This window comes from Berghia stephanieae, chromosome 4 (assembly GCF_034508935.2).
Source record: "Berghia stephanieae isolate SIO BIC M18660-M18661 chromosome 4, UCSD_Bste_1.3, whole genome shotgun sequence".
In the NCBI taxonomy this organism is placed as follows: Eukaryota; Metazoa; Mollusca; class Gastropoda; order Nudibranchia; family Aeolidiidae; genus Berghia; species Berghia stephanieae.
Genome location: NC_088363.1, coordinates 44,807,438 through 44,831,174, shown reverse-complemented (window position 1 = coordinate 44,831,174; position 23,737 = coordinate 44,807,438). Strand labels below are relative to the sequence as shown.

At 36.1% G+C, this 23,737-nt stretch overlaps 1 protein-coding gene across 1 annotated transcript in view; it reads left to right on the top strand.

Annotated features, from left to right (window-relative positions):
- Window positions 1–23,737, top strand: part of LOC144970651 (uncharacterized) — a 113,556-nt gene that overhangs the window by 86,636 nt on the left and 3,183 nt on the right. Inside the window, exon 3 of the mRNA XM_078910490.1 lies at window positions 21,848–21,966. Coding sequence (XP_078766616.1) covers window positions 21,901–21,966 — 66 coding nt within the window. The 5' untranslated portion in view covers window positions 21,848–21,900. The remainder of the gene's footprint in view (window positions 1–21,847; window positions 21,967–23,737) is intronic.

Below are 23,737 nucleotides of genomic sequence, written 5' to 3'. Positions count from 1 at the left end.
GTCTTAACATATGGGCACCGTGATCTATTAGGGGTGAAGTCGAGATTTGTTTTTGACCCCTTGCCCACATGCGCATTGATTGGGTAGCTGGGTCTGTTAGGTCTGGAGGAAATTACTTTGCAATAGACTACCGTCCTATCCATAGGATAGCAAGTATTTGCTACGGTCCGATTCGCGCCAAAGAAACGGGGATAAACCGACTTCATGGGCTTCATTGGCTATGAAGAACTACTTTTTGTGGATATATATTTTGTATGCCCCCCGCGCCCCCTTCCTAAAGACTTAAGCATGATAGCGTCCTAACAATATGCTTTAGCAGTTTGCTTCTTTTTAACGATGCCGCACACATTAAGAAGACATTATTATTTTTCTAAAAACATTGGAACTGACGTTCACTTTTTTTTAAGGTCGGAGAACCGGACGTATAATTGGGATATTTTGCGTTGGTTTGAGAGTATTTTCATGACAACAATGATTCCATAACAATTTAGATTATCAGACCTGCAAATAATATGTACTCGTCGATTGGGACACAAGATTTAATAGAAACGAAAATTTTTAAAACAAAAACAATTACCTCCCAACCCCTCCCCCCCCCCGCCCCCACTCCATCCCAACCAAGATCTGGTGTCCAATAATAAAATTGAACATGAGCTCAACCAACCAACAAGTCGTTTGTGAATGCATTTGCAAAATACACAAGTTTAATACTTGGATGTGTGTTTACAAGCTGCTAATATTATTAGAAAAGAGTAAATAATTCAATATTGGCTTCATTAACAATGCTAATAACTAGACTTCGCATGTAATTAGACAATTGTCGAAAAACAACAACAACGGTTTCAAAATACCCATGCTGTTTTCAATATTTTGAACATTAAATAAAATTTTCCCATTCCTTTGCTTTCTTCGGATATACATTGAAACATATTTGTATAAATTCGGGGACGTTCACAATAGAAATATTTTTTTTAAATAATTTATTTCTAGGCAAGATCTCTCACACTTGTGTACTTCAAGATATGTCCCAAGGTCTGAGAGCTTTTGCCAAGATGACCTGTCGATCAATCGATCAGTATTTGAAGAACGAGTTTTCCGGGCAAAATCTTAAAAACGAGTTTTTAAAAATTCTTTTCCTTTTTTTTTCTTTCTTGATTCTAGGCCAGAATATGTACTACTGTTATATCCCGATGTTTGCCCCAGATCATAGTCCAGAGTTCTGAAAAACCCGATGACTATTTACACACTTCCGAGTCTATCTAGTCAATCTATATTTTTTTATGGTCTACGGTAAACGCCACGATAAGTGTTTTGTAAATACGATTATTGTGTCACCCCGACACCGAATTTTTTTGCCGTTCTTGGTTTGAAGTAGAATTGTCTAAATATCGTAAATACCATCTTGTTTGTACGGGCCATACATTGATGTCTCTTCCAGTTTCTGTTAATGATAGGTAAATATGAATAATACTAATAATAATTGTTAAGCACATGTCTTTATGCTCTTTGTGTTTCCGGACATTTTTCTTCGTCATATTAGTGATCCATCGCCTCAAAACAGTATTATTTTGGAACGATTTAGTGAAAATGAAATGAAATGGTCAAGATTAAAATCAAATTAAAAACGCTTTTTAAAACAGTATAATCATTGACACTACAAGTACAAAAGCAGCAATATTCAATGACGCAATGATAGGAGGGGGTGAAGAGGACTAGTATGAATAGGAGGAAGAGGAGGTGAAGAAGAAGAAGGAGGAAGAGGAGGAGAAGAAGAAGAAGAAGAAGAAGAAGAAGGAGGAGGAAGAGGAGGAGGAGGATAAAAGGAGATATATGAAGTCAACAATGATCAGACTAATTAATTTTTCAAAGGTTTTGAAAATTAAGAAATTTTAAAAATATTCTATTTCTTAAAGCGACATTATTTATATTCCTCTTATCGGACCATTTTTCGACCTGTTTCTCACAATCCGTCGACCAAATTTAATGTATTGTTGGACTGAGTCAGATATCATGAATTGATTTTAAAATCTCTCTTTCTTTTTGACTTAAAGCGAAATTATTTATATACCTCTTTTTTTAAGTCAAAAAGAAAGAGAGATTTTCAAGTCAATTCATGATATCTGACTCAGTCCAACAATAAATTAAATTTGGTCGACGGATTGTGAGAAACAGGTTGAAGAATGGTCCGATCTGATTGATTTATGCAAGTCAGTTAAACAAATTATAACCAGCATGAATTCATACAGCAAGGACTATCGTATCGTATCGTATTGTTTAAGAGCTAATAGGCTCTAAAAACCTTTAAACGCTCTGTGTAAGTTTTATGCATAGATACAATTTAACAATTATATAAATAGTATTCAATGTTAATTAATTGATAATATTGAGAATTAAATTCCTAATAAATAAATAAATGTCATAATATTCAATATTCGTAATATAATTTACTCTCTTTACATTCATTTGGCATGTCCGACTTGTACATTCGAGAGTTTCAAATAATTGTTATACAAAAGACAATAATATCATACCATGTTACATTATTCGTCAAAACAAATATTATGTTATTTTCCGTTAACTAAATATCCTGGCAGACTATGAAAAGAAAAAAATAGGTGTCTAAAATTTTGCCCAGAAAACTCATCCTTTAAATATCGATCTATTTAAATAACTGCAATCTTAACAATAACTCATAAACCTGGGTCTTGCAGAGTCCCAGCTTTGGCAGCTTTTGTCAAGATTAAACCAATAAAAAAGTAGTCATTCAGAGCCATCAGGCCCATGGAGCCGGAGTTTATCCCGGTTTCTATAGCGAGAAACGAATAATAGCAATGCTACCCTTTGGATTGGACGCTAGTTTATCGCAAAGTAATCTCCATCAGATCTAACTGACCCAGCTACCCACTGCTGGGTAGACAGGGGGATCTCTGTCCCTTTACGTATTAAGTGAGTGTTGTACCAACTGACCTATTGGGATCCGCTTTGTGTAGATTAGGGAAATTCTAATCCATCGAATTTTGAGAGGCGAGTTTTCTGGGGAAAATCTTAAGACACCTATTTTTTTTTTCAAGAGTCCAGCAGATTATTGGTTAACGGATATTTTGAATACGTGTATTGAGAGTAAGGGTATACTGACATTTCTAATTTATCTCCCCACCACTAGTCAGTTAGTGTGGTGTTCAAATTACTAAAAGGGTTAATCTATAATTAAAACGATGTTGTCCAGACGTTCAAAGTTCCCCAAACCGTCTTTGGACCGTCTGTGAACGCAAAGAGTTAATTATATGCAATTTTATTCGGAGCCCAGCCAGACCAAAAGGATATTTGCATTATGTGGACTTTTTTGTAAAAAGATGTCTTATGTAAGTAAGGTGACCGCCCATTGATAGACTAGCTGGCACTAATTGGGTTAATTTGAATTAAACGTCTCGTGGTGAGCGAGAGACGGGCTAGTCTTCAATCAGATTAATGCCGGCTTTTTAAGAGAATTCAGAGCGTTGAGTTTCTTTTGATGTCCGAAATTGTGTTTTACCTCATTTTGTTGTGCCCTTTAACTCTTTCTCTCTCCAGACCGACAATTTTCAAGATTTTTACTGAAATATCATACCGACCCAACACAAAAATAGAATTTTAAATTCAAATTTAAAGCAATTGGTTCGTGCTATATAACGCATGTAAAGGGTTAAATGGCTCATCTGTTTAGAGAAGAAGGCAAAAAGCACCCCCCCCCCCCCCTGGGTTTCGATGAAAAATTCCCTTGTGCTTCATGGCAAGATATTTATTTAGATGATGTGGTTTGTGGAGAGAAAAAAATTGAAGAAGTAAAAAAATGCGAGAGGGAGGATGATGAGGATTAAGATGAGGAGGAGGATGATAAAGAAGCAGAGTTAGCGAGGAGAAGGAGGAGGAGGAGGTGGAAGAGTAGAAGGAGGCGAGGAGGAAGAAGAAGAAGAAGAAGAAGAAGAAGAAGAAGAAGAAGAAGGAGAAAAAGGAGGGAGAGGAGGAAGAGGAGAAGTAGGGAGGAGTAACAGGAATAGGAAGATGAGGAGACAAAAATGATAAGGAGGAGTATGAGGAAAGGAGGAGGAGGAGGAGGAGGAGGAGGGGATGAAAAGGGATGAGGAACTGAAGTAAAGGAGTAGACCAATTAATTTGATGGTTTTCACTAAAAAGGCGGGGCAGACGACACGAGGAGGTTGGCAAAGTAATCGACATCGCCTGGAGGATAATCGTAGTCGAGTCGAGTCTAACAAGATGTTTTATGGGAATCGATTTCCTGTTTGTATCCGATATTTAAAAAATAAAGACAAACTTGAATTGATGTCAAAACATGGCAGCCATTCTGTTAGATTTTAATATGTGTCGGGTGAGAGACTAGTTATTGGATTCATTTTATCGATGGCGATGGAAGTCTGCATCAATTTTAATCTAAGACTCATTAATGATCTAATTGAGGATAGCTAGTTAGGAATTTTGATAGTTTCCGGCTTGGTTAACCGATCGCAAAAAAGTGTTTTCCAAAACAATTATAAATAAGTTCTCACTAACGCGTAGACGATTGTGTAGTATAAACGTCTGAAAAGTTGTGTATGAAACAGAATCAGGCATCGAAAAGAAAAAAAAATAATCCATGGTTCTTATATGGTGTACGCTAATAGATTACTGAGGCGTTCACTTAAATAATGATTAAAAGTACTCTGGAAAAAAAAAGTGTCTAAAGTTTTGGGCAGAAAACTCATCCTTCAAAAATTGATCTATTAAAAATATCCTCGTGTTGGCAGGTCCCAGGTTTGAAAGTTTTCTTTTTTATTTTTTTTTTCTTTCTTTTTTTTTTGATTTTTTTTTTTTGGTTCTTATTGTGTGCTTAGATGGGGGTCATTATAATTGATCCATATTTGAAGGACGAGTTTTCAGGCAAAATTTTGGATCCTTCTTTTTTACAGAGAACGGCAGAAGTGACTTCGCAGGTTTTGAAATCATCCTCTCCATTAACATCATTTAGAACGAGATGACCAGATCAACTAAACCTCTATCCAAGAAAACCAAACTAACCTAATGATGATGATGATGATGATGATGATGATGATGATGATGACGATGATGACGATGACGATGATGATGATGATGATGATGATGATGATGATGAATGAATGAATGAATCCGGCCATTATTATTCCAATTATTCTCGTTGTTATCATCATTGTCATCATCAATACCATTCCCTAACAAATCCAATGTATTAATTTGTCTCACACGTGACCGATGATTATTGAATTGACTGGATTAACTCTTGATGTGTCCAATCATTATAATTAAAACTACGAGTATAGCAAATTCTAATCACTACCTTTACGTATGCTATAACGTTTCCAATATTGTCATGTCTATGGCACGCACCTCTGTCAGAATTATAGCCATTATCATCGCCATTATTATCTCCATTATCATTGCCATTATTATAATCATTATCATCGCCATTATCATAGTCATTTTTATCGCCATTATCATCGCCATTATCGTTGCCACCCACTTACTCGTATTTCTCTTTTTTACAAAGATAAGATCGTGACCAGTTAAAAACAATTAGTGGCACCACAAATAGCATTACTACTACTTCCTCTTCTCGTTTGCTACTACTGTTACATACTATTATTACTACTTTTAAATCCGATATATAAAATTCATCATCACTTTCATCATTATCATTGTCATCATGATGATCATCATTATCATTATCATCATCTCATCATCATCATCATCATCATCATCATCATCATCATCATCATCATCATCATCATCATCATCATCATCATCATCATCACTATCATCCTTGGAACAAACACCAACGTTAATTCTCTCCCATTAATTAAGCATTAATCCTAAGTCTACGACACAAACACACATACCCACACCCACACAATCCCATCACATGTCACAATGCACCAACCATACATAAACTTCAAAAATGACATAACGACAAAAGGCGGGAAACATCTGTTTAGCGTCAGTAACCAAGCGACAGGGACGAAAACTCCCCACCGGGAATCACAACGGAAATGACTATTATCAGGACAGGTCTGTGATAGTTCCGTACAAATAGCTCCGAATGTCCCAAATAACAAACAGGGTTGCCGATTTGGCCTTTTAAAACTAAATTCCAAAATCTTGACGTTTTTGAATCCGTTTGGCATAGAAACTGGAATTTCGTCATTATTATTTTTTCGAAATACATAACTTCACTCACTTTACTGACAAAGCAACGCTAATTTCACTTTTTTTTAAAATACATTGGTTTAGCCTTAAACTGGCAAATGCGCGATGTGGATTTTTTTTATCAAATCAAGACACTAACTCAAGGCTTGATGGTACTTAAAGTAAAAGTTAGATACTTTTTTTTTTTTACTTCTGTAAGCAATTATAAGAAAAAGTGAAGCCTAACATTTTGGACCCTTTTGAAGACCTTTTGCCAGGTTTCTTAATTCTATGTCATTAAAAAATGATTTTGCAATATTTATCTGGCAACCTTGATAACAAATTGTATTCACTCTCATATCGGCTACAAATTAAGTCTGTTGATAAAATCTAGGAGATCCGAGTAGTTTGATAAACAGCTCAGACACTATTACTACCAAAGTACTAAAAACCTAAAATTGATTGTTTGCTGTGGTCTGGCTAACCTAAATGTTTAATCATCTATATTTTTCTTGACGACTATTTGTAAATATGGATTGCATTGAGATATTTGTGTCCTGTCGAATCAGTCCGATGAAATAGCTCTATTATTTCATAGTTTTTGTTTTGATAAGTTTTTTCTTTTTAAAAAAATGATACGGTTGGGGACCAAAATTGTTCCGTACCTCGAATGTTTAAAGAACACAGAATTACTGGCAAATTCTATCAATAATACAACTATTTTTAAAGGTTGATAAACGAGTCACTTGCGACCCTCAACTAAATTAAAGATAGTTTTATCACTCGTCTACTCTAATCGGCCATTTTACGAATAGATTATTTGGCAGATTGGCTTTTGCCTGCAAAAGTAGCACGAATATGTATTCGTTTAGCTTAAGCGGCATAATTTCAGGGTAGTAAATAATTTCCTCAGGGATGTAAATAATTTAAGGGGTAAATCAATGTGGGTAAATTGTGTCTTTTATATGTCCAATTGGATTCAGTAGTCTGTTGTCACGCCACCCGGCAACGGCGGCTATCTTGGTTTTAAACAAAGAAAATCATTACTTTTTATTTTTCATGCTGGCTAGAACTTTTCATATGCCTATGATCAGAATGTGTAAAAGTCAAAACGTGATCAAATTTATGTTTTTTCCCTCTGGATACGCTTTTATGGAGAAATATTTCAGACGGGCGTCCGATATTTTAGAGCCAGTGTTACTAAGTTACCATGCGTCATTAGGAAGGAAGTGACGTTACGACTATTGAATCCTATTGGAACAATACGTTTGTCAACAAAAGCTCAATTTGGATAGGGATGAGAAGAAACTCTCAAAACTGGCAAAGGCACTAAACGATGCATCAATAAAATCTACACCAATTACTCTGGAAAAGGAATCCATAATGCTATCAGGGAAACAAGCAGCCAATTGCTCCATGGAAAACCTACACATGACAGAGCTCATGAAAGGCCTAAACAGCCTTAATCAGAATAAATCATCTGGACCAGATAACATAACAAATTATGATTATTTAGAAATTCTGCAAGGTCACAATGATGGGTCATAATATGACGAATAGATTATTTGGCATATTGGCTTTTGCCTGCACGAATAATGTATTCGTTTCGCTTAAGCGGCATAATTTCAGGTTAGTAAATCATTTCATCGCGGATTAAAATAATTTATGGGATAAATCAATATGGGTAAATCGTTTATCCTATCTGTCCAATTTGAACAGTAAGTTTGTCAACAAAATCTCAATTTGGAAGGGATGAGAAGAAACCCTGGAAACTGACAAAGGCACTAAACGGTGTATCAACAAAATCGTCACCAATTACTCAGGAAAAGGAATCCATAATGAACAATACGTTTGTCAACAAACGTTCATATCTGATAAACAATTATTTGGTATTGTGTTCGATTCGATAATTTTATGCAAATTTACTGAATCTAAATCAACACTTTTTTCCCCTTTGTATTCAGATTTGGTGGATCGATAGTGCATAAATATATATTTCGAGATTATATTAGAATTCTGACGCCCACTGACTATCTTTCACCCACTTAATACGTGGTGTTCAGCTTGCTCAGTTTAGTTTTTGAATTTCAGTTTAAGATTTTGCTCTTCCCCACTTTTCTTATCCTCAAGTAATGTCAACATTACCTCTTTGCACTTTTACTAATATATATAATATATATATATATATATATATATATATATATATAATATAAAATATATATATATATAGTAGGCCTCAACTTCAATGGTTGATAAAGATGCCCATCAATTCACACTATTGACTGTTGTTTAAAATTCCCGAGTATTGTCAATTTTAGTCAAATACCCTACTTAAAATTTCTCTCCTCTTTTAAAAGAAAAAAAAGAGAGAAGAGTTAAAAAATGAAGTCGACAACAAATAAATGTCGTTAAGAAATGCGAATCTTGACAATTTACCAGTAGCGTGGGGACCAGGTTTTCATTTCTATTACAAAACCTTGTCTGGTTGAATTATGAATTCAATCGGTTTGTTGCTGTCATTTGTCTTACGGGTTCTCAAGTTTAAACCGATAGGAGGCTGGCTGGAGCTTAAAAGTAAAAGCTACACCTACATATATACATAAACACAGACACACAAACACACACACACGAATATGCATTTACGTATATATATATATATATATATATATATATATATATATATATATATATATATATAATATATATATACAAATACCTTTCATACACAAACATACATACAGTTCTCATGCAGCAAGTACTCAGGAGCAAAACCAATTGATCAACAATGAAAACTTATAGAAATGTATCTTCATTTTCATTACACGCTCTCCAAATGGGAACTTTAGCCTCTAAATGGTATTATATCGGTATGACTAAAACCAAAATATCTAAAACTATAAGATTGGGGGGGGGGGGGGGTGTTTACATGTTAGATTGAAGAAAATGAATATAATTTTTTTTGAGCACTAAAAAACAAAATTGCATATTTTTAATCAGTTAAAGTTTAATTGGACTTTTTGGCATTTGTGTCATCCCGACATAATACCGTTTTGAGACGGCGGGTCACAAATATCTTCTGATCTAAGCAATCTTTAACAAGAAATGTTATATTGATATCAAGGCCTCAACAATAGCAAAATACATAACAAGAACATTGGATCCCAAGACAGAACTTTCCCAAAGTTGGTTGGTGTGCTGTGCTGTATTTATAATCCAAACACAAGCTGGGTGGCGTTTTGTATCCGAGTGGGATGTTAAAATATTTATTGAAGAGATGTCTGTATTATTCTTTAAGTAATGGATAAGAGCTTTTGAATTTCCACACGATAATACTAATGAAATTATGCTGATATCTCTCTCTCTCTCTCTCTCTCTCTCTCTCTCTCTCTCTCTCTCTATCTATCTATCTATCTATCTATCTGTCTATCGATCTATCTATCTACCTATCTATCTATCTATCTACCTATCTATCTAACTATCCATCTATCTATATACCTAAATCTCTATATAGTTTTATCTTTCTATCTCTCTTTGGACCTCGCCTCCATCCCCCTCCCCCCTTCCCCCCGCCCCTCTCCCCAAAGTAAAACAAATAGCAAACCATAGCAAAAATAAATTCAAACCAGTCATAGCCCAGCCAACGACCAGTTCAAGAAGGAAACGATAAAAAGAATTACCTACGGATAACAAAAAATAATATCCCACAGACTCGTCCACGTAATGCAATGCACTACACAACACCGGTTATATCTATGTCTATGAAAAGACAGTGTTTTTGTATGTAGGGACAGGGAGGGGGGGGGGGGGGAGAGAGGAGGCATTGTGGGGATTTGAAATTTAATTAGGCGGTCAAAGCAGATGGTGACAATTGTCGCTTTTGTTGGTTTTCATTACATTCTGGACTCAAAAGATGGTCCCTGTCCACGCCAGGATAACACTATTTTCTGTTTGTTGAATTTTGTTTGTTTTTGCTTGCTTGCTTGTTTGTTTGTTTTTCTTAGCTTATTTTTATTGTTCGGTGCAATCGGGCACATAGATACGGTCTTTGCTTCATACCCAAAAGATACTGAGTTTGACTACTAGCTGCGGTGTATGGCCTTGAGCGAGTCACCTTGCCATCGTCCACTTTGCGGCGCTGCACGGCGGCTGTCTATAAATATATATCTTATTACATACTTGGCAAATTGGACATTTTGTAACACTAGGTCTCCGAAACCATTGTACTAACCGTGAACATATTTTGCATGGATTTTACTTGCGTGTTTTATGAGATTGATTAGACATTGTGATAATTTTATTTTAAAAATCAAATTAAATTTATTTTGTTAAATCCCTTCGAAAACAAACGCGATATTTTTTAACATGTGGGTCATGTGTCAACCTTCCAGTTAGCGAGTATGGCAATGAAGTTGGAGTACTTGCATTGAATCGATATTGGTTAGTCCTTCCTTTCAGTATTTTGAATACAATCAGTTTCTTAACATTTATATTAACGATTACCCGTTCTTAACATTGGGAAAAATTCTACGTTAAGTGAGCGAAATAAAGATATTAAATGCATAAAATATCTATCTATGCCAAAATAAAAAGCTCCATGGAAAATCTTATACGAATTCGAAAATTGCATTGTCTATAAAAAGACGATAGAAATTGAGCTCAAACTTTATTCAACGCTTGAATCATAAATTTTGAGTTGACCGGCTTATCATTACGGACATCTATTTATATATATATCCATCTTTTCTCTCTCTCTCTCTCTCTCTCTCTCTCTCTCTCTCTCTCTCTCACACACACACACACACACACACATACACTATGTTTGTGTGTATGTGTGTTTGTGTATCTGAAACACACAACCGACCCAATTTATCACCCGTGCAAGCTAATATCCGGTATTCCGTAGTATATCCCACGGAGTATTATCACGTATCACACAGATCTAACTACATAACTAAAAGTTATCACCATCATCATCATCATGAATTACAATAGAATTCGGGCACTTCTATACCCCGCTGAGGGCGACACGGGATATCTCTCAAATCGTATTTTTTTTTTTCTCTTATTATTTATCTGATCCAAACTACAAACTTTGACTATTTCGCCAAGGGAGCCGCAAACGCGATGCGACTCGGTCACCATTGAATCCTCAACCAGCTGCTTTCCATTCTTGGTCAAAACGGTTTGATCTGATGTCAGATTAGACTAAAAATCAAGTTTAGTGTGTGGAGGGTTAATATCGAGAAACAAGAACGTAAATATGGGGCTGTGTCCCGACTCACGTGACGAATGGTTGGCAGGGGAAGAATGGCGGCAGGACACGCCTGGGTACACGAAGACTAAGGTCTGTCAACTGTGAGGCACTCCCAACTCAATTTGTAAGCAGGATTGCCAATTTGGCGTTTTTTCCTACACATCTCATTTACTTTGCGTTTCTTGAAGCCACGTGAGATGAGAAAAATGGGTGTTGACATTTTGCCATGACTATATTTATTTATTTTGTTTTGTTTTTTTTTCATTAAATAAAAATATTACTACAATGTACCTTTTCAAAGTCACATTTTTTTGGCTTTGATTTGTAAAATTAATCTGGCAACCCTGCAGTTACTAGGAGCTATGACTTGGAAACCTTTCTAACCTGAGCCCAAGGTTTGCTAGAAATTCTAACCATGGAGGAGGCGTGTGATGGTAGTTTCTTGACTGTTAGAAAAAATAAATATGTATAATTTATTGACATAGACCGTTTACACACTATTGCCATGTTCTATGCGCCAGTACATGTCTAGATACACGAAGACATCTGTAAAGAATCCCAGTCCTCTGTGGAATGGTCTGCAAGAACGATGAACTACTTGGAAGTTTTTCAGACCTTTCCCTCTATACAAGTAACGATCTAATCAGGATTGAGACGTATGATTTCGGAACATTGGTTATTACAATGATAAATTGGTAAAATGATAAAGGTCATTTGTGCATTTTACCATGTTCTATGCCCTTCACAATGGTTTTGATCTTAATCCAAGTTCAGCAGGCTAATTAATATCATGAAATACAAGCAGCAATTGGATGATAGTGTTGAGGATGATAATGATGATGATGATGATAATGATGATGATAATGATGATGATATGATGATGATGATGATGATGATGATGATGATGATGATGATGATTATGATGATGATGGTGGTGATGATGGTAGTGGTGATGATGGAGTTGGTGGTGGTGCTGATGGTGGTGAAAGTGGTGGAAATAAGAGTCGTAATAATCAATAATATAATAGTGATAGTAGTAACGATAACAATAATAACAATAACAAAAACAACGATGATGACACTAATGAATTTGATAATAATAATAATAATAATAATAATCATAATAATAATAATGATGATAATAATGATAATAATAATAATAATAATAATAATAATAATAATAATAATAATAATAATAATAATAATAATAATAACATAATAATAACAATAATAATAATAATAATGATAATGATAACTTGTAAAGGGCAGCTATCCAAACAAAAACAAACATCTCAAAACGACTACTAAAATTTCATTTCGCCGCCTAGAAAACAACAATATAATTATTAGAGCAGCATAGGAACGATTTATCATTTGAAATGGCTCGAGATACGGAAGTCAGGAGTTGATAGAGTTGGTCATGATTTTGTCTGAGATATTAAATCACCTTCGACCAGACGTCGATTCATTTCCATTACTCGCCTGAATGAACTCAAATCAACCATGGGGCGGCCAACTGATGACCCACTGTGAGCAGAATTGAATTTGAATCGAATGGTCTTGGGTTCGACAACTATTGGACACAATTGGTTCTTTATCCTTACCCCATTCTCTCTCTCTCTCTCTCTCTCTCTCTCTCTCTCTCTCTCTCTCTCTCGCTCTCCATTCTTCTTCTTCTTCTTCTTCTTCTTCTTCTTCTTCTTCTTCTTCTTCTTCTTCTTCTTCTCTGTTCAAAGGCATCGTAGACAGACGTTTAGATGAAGGTACCGCCATTTTTATGATTTAATATTATATGATGCACATGACCGATCGGCAATACAATTTTACAGTTGTACAATCACCTTTATTGAAGTTAAGTATTATAGAATGGTCAGTTACTAGATGAATGAAGATGACCCCACAAACTTATACCGTAGCGTTTCGCCCTTGTCACTCATAACCGCGAAGTCCCAGGTTTGGGGAGGGGGGGGGTTTGGTCAATATGAGGGTCATTTAAATCGGTGGATATTTGAAGGACTAGTTTTCTGGCCAAATTTTTTTAATACAAATTTATCCCCCGAGTAGGCAGTTAACTAATTAATAAATAGGCAATCATTGGTAGTAACAAATATTTCATGAGTAACAAGACTGTTTAAAAAAGTGCGCCTTAATGCGGAATGCACCTGACAAAATGTGACCCTTCACCTCAAAACCGTATTAAGTCGGGATGATTAAGATGCTTAAAACTGAATCTATTGCCAGAAATATCAGACTTGCGTTGAGATTGTGTTTTATTGAGGAGAATAAATGTCATAATTTAGTGTGCTGAATAGCAATAATTCATATTCTTGACCAGGTTAGCTATAATTTGACTTTTTAGCATCTGATTCATTCCGACATAATACCGTTTTGAGGCGATGGGTCACAAATGAAAATCTAGTTAACTGCAGCGGAAACAAAAGAGTCATTCTAAATAAATGAGCTGAATAAAAAAAGCTTTTTGTTTTTAATTAAATGATATTTATTTCAGTTGCAAAATGATATTTCTTAAGCAAATCCAAGACAACTGCACCCTGTGACTCAAGATTGTTGCAATCAATCGGCCCTCTTCGCCCCCCCCCCCCTCCCTCCCCCCAATCCTCAGCCCCACCTCCAAACAATCTAGCCAATCCTTTGCACTTAATATTGGAAATTAAATATTCCTACACCGCCTCTCCAACCCTCCCCCCCCCCCCCGCCATCCACACCCCGCCCCCTCCATTCTCCCACCCAATATAAATGTTCACATTATTATAACTGATATATCATTTAAACATCCATCGATCTTATTCCAAAGTTCGATAACAATGAGACAAATACCCACCCCTATCATTATCATCATTTTCATTCCTTCATTCTTTTTTATTTACACACAAGTCAACAGAGATTTGTTTAAAACTTGTCAAGCCGATTTTTAAAATATTTTTTATTTATTTAAAGATTTATTTTTCACACAAAAAGCTGTCTCTCTGGTGCTATAATCATTTAACATACAGTTTAACGTTTATTAATATAAAAAAAACCTCCTCATCTGATTATAAAAAAGACATTTAAGGGGAGATGGTTTTCGATTTCTCAGAATAAGAAAACAAAACAGTATTTTAAAAAACTAAAGAAAACCGGATATAAGGAATTTTGATGGAAACAAAATTTTAGAAAATTATTGTCAAATTATTCTAACAACAATTTCACTGCAAAATAATTGCAGAAATCGGATTTGTTAATCTGTTACTATCGGGAATCGATTTGAATATTACATCGATTTCAACATATGTACAAAACCGAAGCAGAGAAGCGACATACTATAAAATGCCATGTTGTGACTCTCCCCTCTGGTTGAGAATGGATAGGCAATGTCTCCAATAATAAACCAGCCAGATAAGGAGTAAGTGAATTTGTAATTTGAATGAAATTTCGTTTTGTCGTGAAAGGGTTAAAACATCGGAGTGATACGCGGGTAGTTATCGATGATTTTTATATAAAAATATCATTCTTATTTGATGTCGTGATCGGTGGAACGTTGTTTTGATTACTTTTAAAAAGGGATTGTGAGCAAAACTCATGCATAGTGTAATGTCCTGATGTCATTCGACTTCGCAGCTTCGTCCGTTGCTCTTGTGGTGTAGATTCTTTACTCTATTGTGGAAATTAGAAATTTTTAATTAAATCAAATTTGTTTGTTTTTAGAACTTTCACTGTGTTTACAACAATTTTTGTTTGGAAATATACAAGTGTCGGGATATGACTGATGAATAAGGCGTATTTATTGTTGTGTAATTATTGGAAACTTTATTCTAATTTATTCCTCACTTCGGGTTTGATGGTTACGGAAAAAAAAGAATCTATACTTTTCTGTGATTTTATTTTTATTACAAGTTATTATTAGTCATTCACGTCTAAAATTTGTGAATGATTAATTCATTGCCAGATATAGCAGTTGAAACATATCATGCATACAAGAAGGGAAAAAACTTCATAATTATCAGAATAATAGGGTTCTTCAACTTACTGTTGTTGTTTTTGTTTTTCAAACGATTGTGTGAGTTTGTTTTAGTGTGAAATTATTACTTATGCCGAAGGTCCTGAACACTGGAGTATTTAGTGGCATTGTAAACCTGTGATTGTTACTCAAACTGTAAGTAAATCACGAGGTGTTATGACTGGTAATATAATATTATAGTTAATGTATTTATAGATAGAATGATGTTGACGTCACTTGGGTCTTTGTTATTGTTATTGCTATTTTTTGTTTTTTGTTGCCATCCACGTTTATGAGTGATTCTCACTTAACCGTATTATCCAGACGATAAAAGTTCATAGTTACACAGAGTTTTGTGTATTGGTCCGTTATACTTCTGGATGGCAATGTTGTGAACTTCTTAGCCGAGCGCATACTATCTCTAGATAATCCCAAAACAACCAACCTGCCTCGACAGTCGAGGGAGGCTGTTATTTTGGGATGATTTTTTTCTTGCATTTTTTCTTTTTACTTTGTCTAGCATTGTTTCATACACATCATTCCATGTTTTTACCTCACACCAGTGCCTGCTCTCTAAATTGGTACTATGATATTATGTCAATATACACAAACGTATCACAATTTTCTTTTTTTTTTTTGGACTGCAAAGTGAATTTTGAAGCATCTTAAGCCGGACCGACATAATACCGTTTCAAGACGATGGGCCACTTGTATTTCTGCTTATTCAAATCATTTTTGGACAACTACTTCACCTCGACATCATAATAGGCTACCGTATTGAGGAGATGGTGCAAATTTATGTGACTTTGTGAATCCAAGACCTACCGCGATATTAAAATGACAAAATCTTAAATATCTAAAGTTCCTGATATTGTTTTCTGGTATAATTAATTGGTCGTAACTCCCTCTTAACCTTTCTTCGGATTTTCCTCCGAAAAAAGTGCCAATAAATACCAAGCAGAAATAAAAATACAAGACAAGCTTCTTCAGCTAGTCGACTAGGGATACTAGGGATACAAATCTAAAACGTTGTGTATGTAACAGTGTCACCTCAGGGTGATTTTCTTTTTTGGGATCTTGTTGGGTTTTGTTTTGTTTTTTTTTTTTTTGGGGGGGGGGGGGGGGGGGGGGGTATTTGTTTTGTTTTTGCTTTGTCAGGCACTGCATTGCCCACATTTATTTCCGATATTGTTCTGGGATGTTTAGAACGAGAAAAGATTCAAATAACACTCGAAATCAACAAATTATAAATAACTGGGAAAGAAAGAAAAAAAAAATGGAAGTCCTCACGATATCGTTACGTTCGATCACGCCCCAGATAACACCCACCCACATCATACACACACATACGCGCACACGCACATACACACACACACACACACACATTTATATATATATATATTATATATATATATATATATATATATATATATATATATATATATATATATATATAATATATATATATATATATATAAGAGAGAGAGAGAGAGAGAGAGAGAGAGAGAGAGATACAGACATTATCCGCACACGCAATGTTCATTAAGCACTGGTAATTCTATTTGTACCCCTAAGAGCAGCCCCATGAACCACAAATCCAACGACTTTAATACAACAAATAAATCAAATAAATCATGAATGAATATCGCATAGTGTCCTTAATTTGAGGTCTTAAGTTCCTTAATTAAAAATATGAATGAAGTTAACAAATAAACAAATAGGAATTCTCTCTATTCCCTCTAGTATCTCTGGGAAAATAAATATTTATTAAATGTCCGTCATAAAAAAGCACATAAACTTGAGGTTTTGTATAGATAGTGCAATATCCAATAAACGTGCTCAAAGCGCTTTTTAAGGGTCCCAGCCAACAGCAACACATTTCGAACAGCCTGTGCGCCCAGTGCTGATTTGGGTAGCTGGTTTCTGGATATTTTAGATCTAGCGCTCAGGGGGTAACAATCCGTTGCTGCCCTCTGTTGAACGCAATGGGAACCGGGATCATCTATGGCTCCTGACATCTAACCCGATGTCAAAAAAATAAACACTGTTTCCTTGCTTGTAGGTTGACAGAGCACTCGTTTTACACGCAAAAGGGACCAAGATCGAACAGGGTCGAGATTTGTTTTGTCTACCTCCCCCACTTGTCCACCCAGCCAGTAATTGGATTCAATAGTCTGATGTCACGTCGCCCAGCAACGGCGGCTATCGTGGTTCTAAACAAAGAAAATCGGTACTATTTATTCTTCATGCTGGCTAGAACTTTTCATATGTCTTGTGATCAGAATGTGTAAAAGTCAAAACATGATCAGATTTATAATGGGTTTTTTTCCCCTCTGGATACGCTTTTATGCTCGTCGGAGAAATATTTTATAAGGGCGTCCGCCATTGTTCCGATCGTTTAGAGCCAGTTACTAAGTTACCATACGAGGGAAGTGACGTTACGACTGTTGAAACGTATTGGGCGGGTATGTTGGGTCTAGCAAAAGTACTTTACGATAAATTAGTTTCCTACCCAAATGATAGCGAGCAATTGCTAGAGTCAGCTTCACGTTATAGTAACTGAGACAAACTCCGAATCCATGGGCCTAATGGCTTTGAAGGACTACTTTTTCCCCCTTGCTTGTAAGTTGCGTGCTCAATGAAATGTGTTAAAGCGAACCTGAATTTCAGCTTCTATGGAGTTTTTTTTTCTTTAAAATCCTTGTTTTTGTCATGGTTCTTGCTAATTTATTTGTTTGTTTGTATGTGTGCGTGTATTGAGGGTGTGTCTGATGTGTGCATACTTGTGTTTTGTATTTGTTTGTGTGTATGAGTGTTTGTGTGGTTGCTGTGTATGTGTGGGTGTTAGTCATTCAGCATTTGCCTGAGACATGCGTGATGCTTTTCAAATGAATCATTTCATTGCGTGATCGTTCTATTTTGTAACCGGAAATGATGAAGGCTTTTTCGCCACTGCGGCTCGTCCCATCTCTCTGGGACAACAAAACAAGACAAATGGAGTGACAACTAGATTAAATGCTCGCATGATATTCTATTGATGTTTTTATCGTCGTTTGTGTCGTTGTTTAAATATAAAATGCTTAAAAAAAACCTTTATTCAACCTCAGGGAAGTTTAAAGGGTCTATCTCCAGAGACAGACTGAAAAAAAAATGACGTTAGCCGCATGAGTGTAGCGCCGCGAAGAAAGCAATTGGTATGACGATTTTAGAAAATCAGAGAGAATTTATCTGCTTTTTTGATGAAAAACGTTTATTAACTTTTCTTCTCAGTTAACACAGACACATTTCAGCATCACAATTTTTTCGTTTTCATTGAATAGCCGAGAATAGCTTTCTGTGTTCTGATAGAAAAATGTGATAGCTTTTTATCAATCCTAAAATTTGAGCTGTGTTTGTACGATGCATTTTTATTACTATTCTGTCATACTCTCCAAAAAAAAAAAAAGTTTATAAGATTTTGGGCGGAATACTCGTCCTTCTAATATAGAATGACCTCTAACGATCTCATAACAGTGTATTGCAGTTCTTACACTTTGTCTTTTTGGTCCCTTTTCTGTCGTTGTTATTCCTACTGTTGTTGTTGTTGTTGTTGTTTTTGTTGTTGATATTATTATTGTTTCCGTGAATGTTGCTGCTGATGCTGTTGTCTTATTCTCTTCTTCTTCTTCTTTTGGTGGTAATTGTCGTAATTCTAGTAATGATAATCGCGAGGTGTAAAACACACACAATATTGTGACCCCAAACTACAAGTTATGGCCCTTTGATGAGGCGACGCCTGGCGGTGGTCGTGAAGAATCACATTAGCCCCGTTGTCAATAAATGGGGCTTCCCAGCAATGAAGTCATGTTGGAAAGGGAAGCCCAGAACATCTCCCTTGTATTAATTCTATGTTATGTTACGTATGTTGTTATCGAACGTCTGCCGTGGGCGAGTGGGCCGGGGAGGGGGGGGGGGGGGAATAAAAAGTAGTGAATAATGAGACGGAAGAGGAATGCGGCTATATGGTCTAGTGGTACGACACTCGCTTTCGGATCGGAAGGTCCTGGGTTCGAACCTCGCCCGGCGAATAGTTGGGTCCTGGAAAATATTCTTTACTCACATTCTCTCACCGTACTCAGGTGTAAAATGAGTACTTGGTGTTAACAGCGTTGTCTCTTTCGGGGAAAAAATTGTAATATCGCCTAACAAGCGTCCTGTCTCGTTCTACATGTTACTTGTTGCTGTTCGTCAGGGACCTTTGTAAAGAGCCTTGAGCATATTTAGTGGATATTGCGCTATATAAGAGTTCAATTTATTTAGTGTATTAAAAAGACGAAAGTGAGAAATTATTCATTTTGATACAATACATTTTTTCTCTCTAGTTGTGAGTTGCTTAAGATCAAACTTAAGATGCCAAAAGAAGGTTATTAAACATGAGACTCAAAATATGTTTTAAGTTTTTAAAATTTACGAAAATTCGGGATTCACATTCATCCATCGTTATTTGATATATACAGTTCTTCCCGAAATTAACAGAGTTCTATGGTATGATCTTTGCTTCGTACTAAAAGTATAACAGTACTTTGTACTATCCTGCGACTGACGCCTGGTTTATTCTGGTCTTTCGTTCGTCTTTCATCCTGAGGATGAATGAAGGGAATTTTATTTGACTTTATCTATGTACAGCTGTGACGAGAATGGGCTTTAGTGACGCAAATGTTATTTTGATAGCTAAAAACGTCTCCTCCCCCCCCCCCCCCCCCTGTAAATTAATTTAACCTTCTACTCGCTATCAATTATTAATCCTGAGCCTTTATTGAATGGGGAAGAGGAGGAGGAGGAGGAGGAGGAGAAGGAGAAGGAGAAGAAGAAGAAGGAGAAGAAGAAGAAGAAGAAGAAGAAGGTCTCGATGAATATTTAGGTGTCATGGCTTTTTGTCAGTGTACACCAGTGTACTGCTAATAAGATAGATAAATGGGTTACGGGTTACGGGTGACCTGATAACAAAAAAAAAATGTTCAAAGCTTTCCTACCTCCAGTACAATAAACTCGAGAATGACACAGATTAAATAAGTATAATATAGATAGAACGAAATTGACGTTACTCGGCTTTTTGTTATTGTTTTTTACCAGCCATTTTTATGAGTAGTTTTTGCTAGATTGTATTTATCGGACAATAAGCCTTTAAGGTTGCACATAGTTTTGTCCGGAATATCAGGCTGGCATTGTTATGAGCTTTTTAGTAAACGCAATGCATCAATAGAAACAACATTTAGTCATTGAAATCATGAGGAGGTGACTATCAAAACCAGTAAAAAGTAACGAACACAAATGAAGATAACAGCTTCGACAACAGAACAAATGACCAAACATAGAATGCCGTGTGGATGGGTTTTAAGCGATGTATAAATATTTAATTGTTTTTGTTATTGGCTGAAAAAAGGCTGGGAGCCCAAAACCTTTCGTGCTTGATCTTTTGTACTTTTTGGAAGATGTTATATTCATCGTTGTTCATTACTAATTTACAATCCACAACACCCAGGAGTTAGAATCGCTTTCAAAACCCAATAACCTACCCTCGTGTGGAAACCGTGTTAATTCTTTCAATGAGGTAATCCTTCAGAGTCAATAATTGGTCCATGGAGCCGGAGTTTAAACCGGTTTCTATAGCGTGACACGGACAATAGCAAACGCTTGGTGTCCTTTGGATAGGACGCCAGATCTAACAGGCCCAGCTACCCAATCACTACTGGGTGGACAGGGGGATCAGAAAAAAAATCTCGACTGCACCCGGGATCGATCTTGGCCCCTTTGCGTGTGAAGAGAGTGATCTACCAAACTGAGCTTTCGGAACCCCCTAATATTTGCAAACAATCCATTTATATTGTTTAGAATGACCAGGGAAAATTATAATTTTTTGAAAAGATTCTCAGAGTACTGTTCTACCAGGCAAAGAAGACAAGCATTTTCCTCTTTGAGTCACTGAATAGATAACATTAATTTTCCGTTAAGCGCTATAGAAACCGGGATAAACTCCGGCCTCATAGGTCTGATGCCTCTGAAGGACTACTTATGACTAGCAAAAAGAGAAAAAAAAACTCAATAACGATGATGTTGGTGGTGGTAGTGGTGATGACGACGACGACGACGACGACGATGATGATGATGATGATGATGATGATGATGATGGTGACGACGATGATGACGATGATAATGACGATGATAATGATGATGATGATGATGATGATGATGATGATGATGATGATGATGATGATGATGATGAAGCCGGTTTTATAACTCGCCACAATCTTGTTATCTGAAACATTTATAATCACTATGGTTTACCCACTCAGAAAATTGGTAATAATTACAACAATTTAAAGCATACATACATTCTAATTGTTATGTTTCCCGATTTGTTCCAGGCCCAACCCCCTTTCCTCCTCCTCAAGAAACCAGAAATCAAGAGAAAATAACTATGACTTCTCTGACAATATCCTTTGGACAGCTGACCTTGGTCGCCATATTCTTATGTTCCCAAGCGGTGAGTGTCTCGTTGTCAAATCTCTATTATTATAACTCTTTGGCATGCTATAATCACATTAGATTTATTACTGTCATCAGATACAGACTCAAGCAAACCAGTGTTGTCTTCAACGTCTTACCCTAGAACAAAAATCGATTGTCGCAATTAATCAGTTAAATGGCATGCTCTGTAAAACAAGTGTTTAAACATTTGGCCAGAAACCCCGTCCTTCAAATATCGATAGATTAAATGACCCTCATCTTGGCAAGGACTCTAAAACATAGAACTTTGCGAAGTCTTCAGGGAAGAACCAGGTTTGAAAGGTTTAACCAAGATGGTGGTCATTTAAATCGGTGGATATAATTTGAAGGACGAGTTTTCTGGCCACTTTTAAAAATCTAAATGTTATTTTCTCCAAAGTACAGCGTTTAAAATAGATACACTTAGACGTCTATTCCAGTTTGCGGCTTTGCAGTAGTACGCTACAGAGAAAAGGATCTTTTCCAAGGGCAGCAGCTTTGCAGTAGTAAGCAATAGAGGCAAGGTCTTTTCCAAGGGTAGCAGCTTTGCAGTAGTAATCTATAGAGGCAAGGATCTTTTCCAAGGATAGAAGCTGCACAGTAGTAAACAACAGAGACAGGGGGCTTTTCCAAGGGTAGCAGATAATTGTTAATGTCCGTTTAGTTCTACATGAACCCAGATAATCTTCGGTTCCATTGACATAAATAAGAGTCTGATTTACAGGTTTGTATGGTAACAGTTTTGTGAATTTCTTTTTGTTATGTCTTGTTGTTGTTGTTGTTGTTAATAAACGTCAACGGGTAATAAAATTACCCTTGATTTAAAATAGGATCGCGAGTTACTCACAAGATACTCGTATATCAATCTGTAAAAAATGGTTTCATTATTTTTGGATATTGGATAAAAAGTCTATCTGATCTAGCTCATAGATGATTACATTTTCTTCAAGCACACACAGGCACACACACACACACACACACACACACACACAAACACAAACACATATACGCACACAGGCACATACGCACACATATAGAAATAGAAGAGAATGTTTTTGCACCCAAATTTCTGAAAGCACCTTTATATGGGGTACCTTTGCCTTCGTTGACTATTAAGCGAAGTTCGCTTTGTCATATTTATTTTGGTGGCGATTAAGTCTTCAGTGAAAACGCTTGGAAGAAAACTGAGAACAGTCAACATGCTTCAGGTCCAACGAAGCAAACCTTCCGCATAAGATATGATTAGCCAATCTGACTGTGGCCATCATGATGTATCGTGATGCTAATTTCTAACCTCAAAACGATGTAGATGAGATGCCTGTAAAATATTTCTTTACCAAAGAGTAATTAATGGAACAATCTACTATATCATGTGATTAATTTTTAAAAAAATTGTCAATGATTTTAAGAACAAAATATTTTTTTTTAGCTTGAAACGAGATCAATTGTATAGCACAATATACAATAAACGTGTTCAAAGCACTTTAAAAGGGGTCCATATCCAACTGCAAAACATAACACGTAGGACAAGACATGACGCATGGAAGGCGATATTACAATTTTTTCTGGCTGAAACCAAAAAGAAAAAGCTGTTAACTGCCAGGTACTCATTTTACACCTTATTACAGCCACAGACTTTGAGTAAAGAGCCTTTTCCAAGGGCTTAACTATGCGCTGCATAGAGAAGGATTCGAACATTTGTCCTTCCATTGGAACCACATAGTTGCACAACAGTTTTCAGCCCGAAAAATTGCCGTATTTGCTACTTT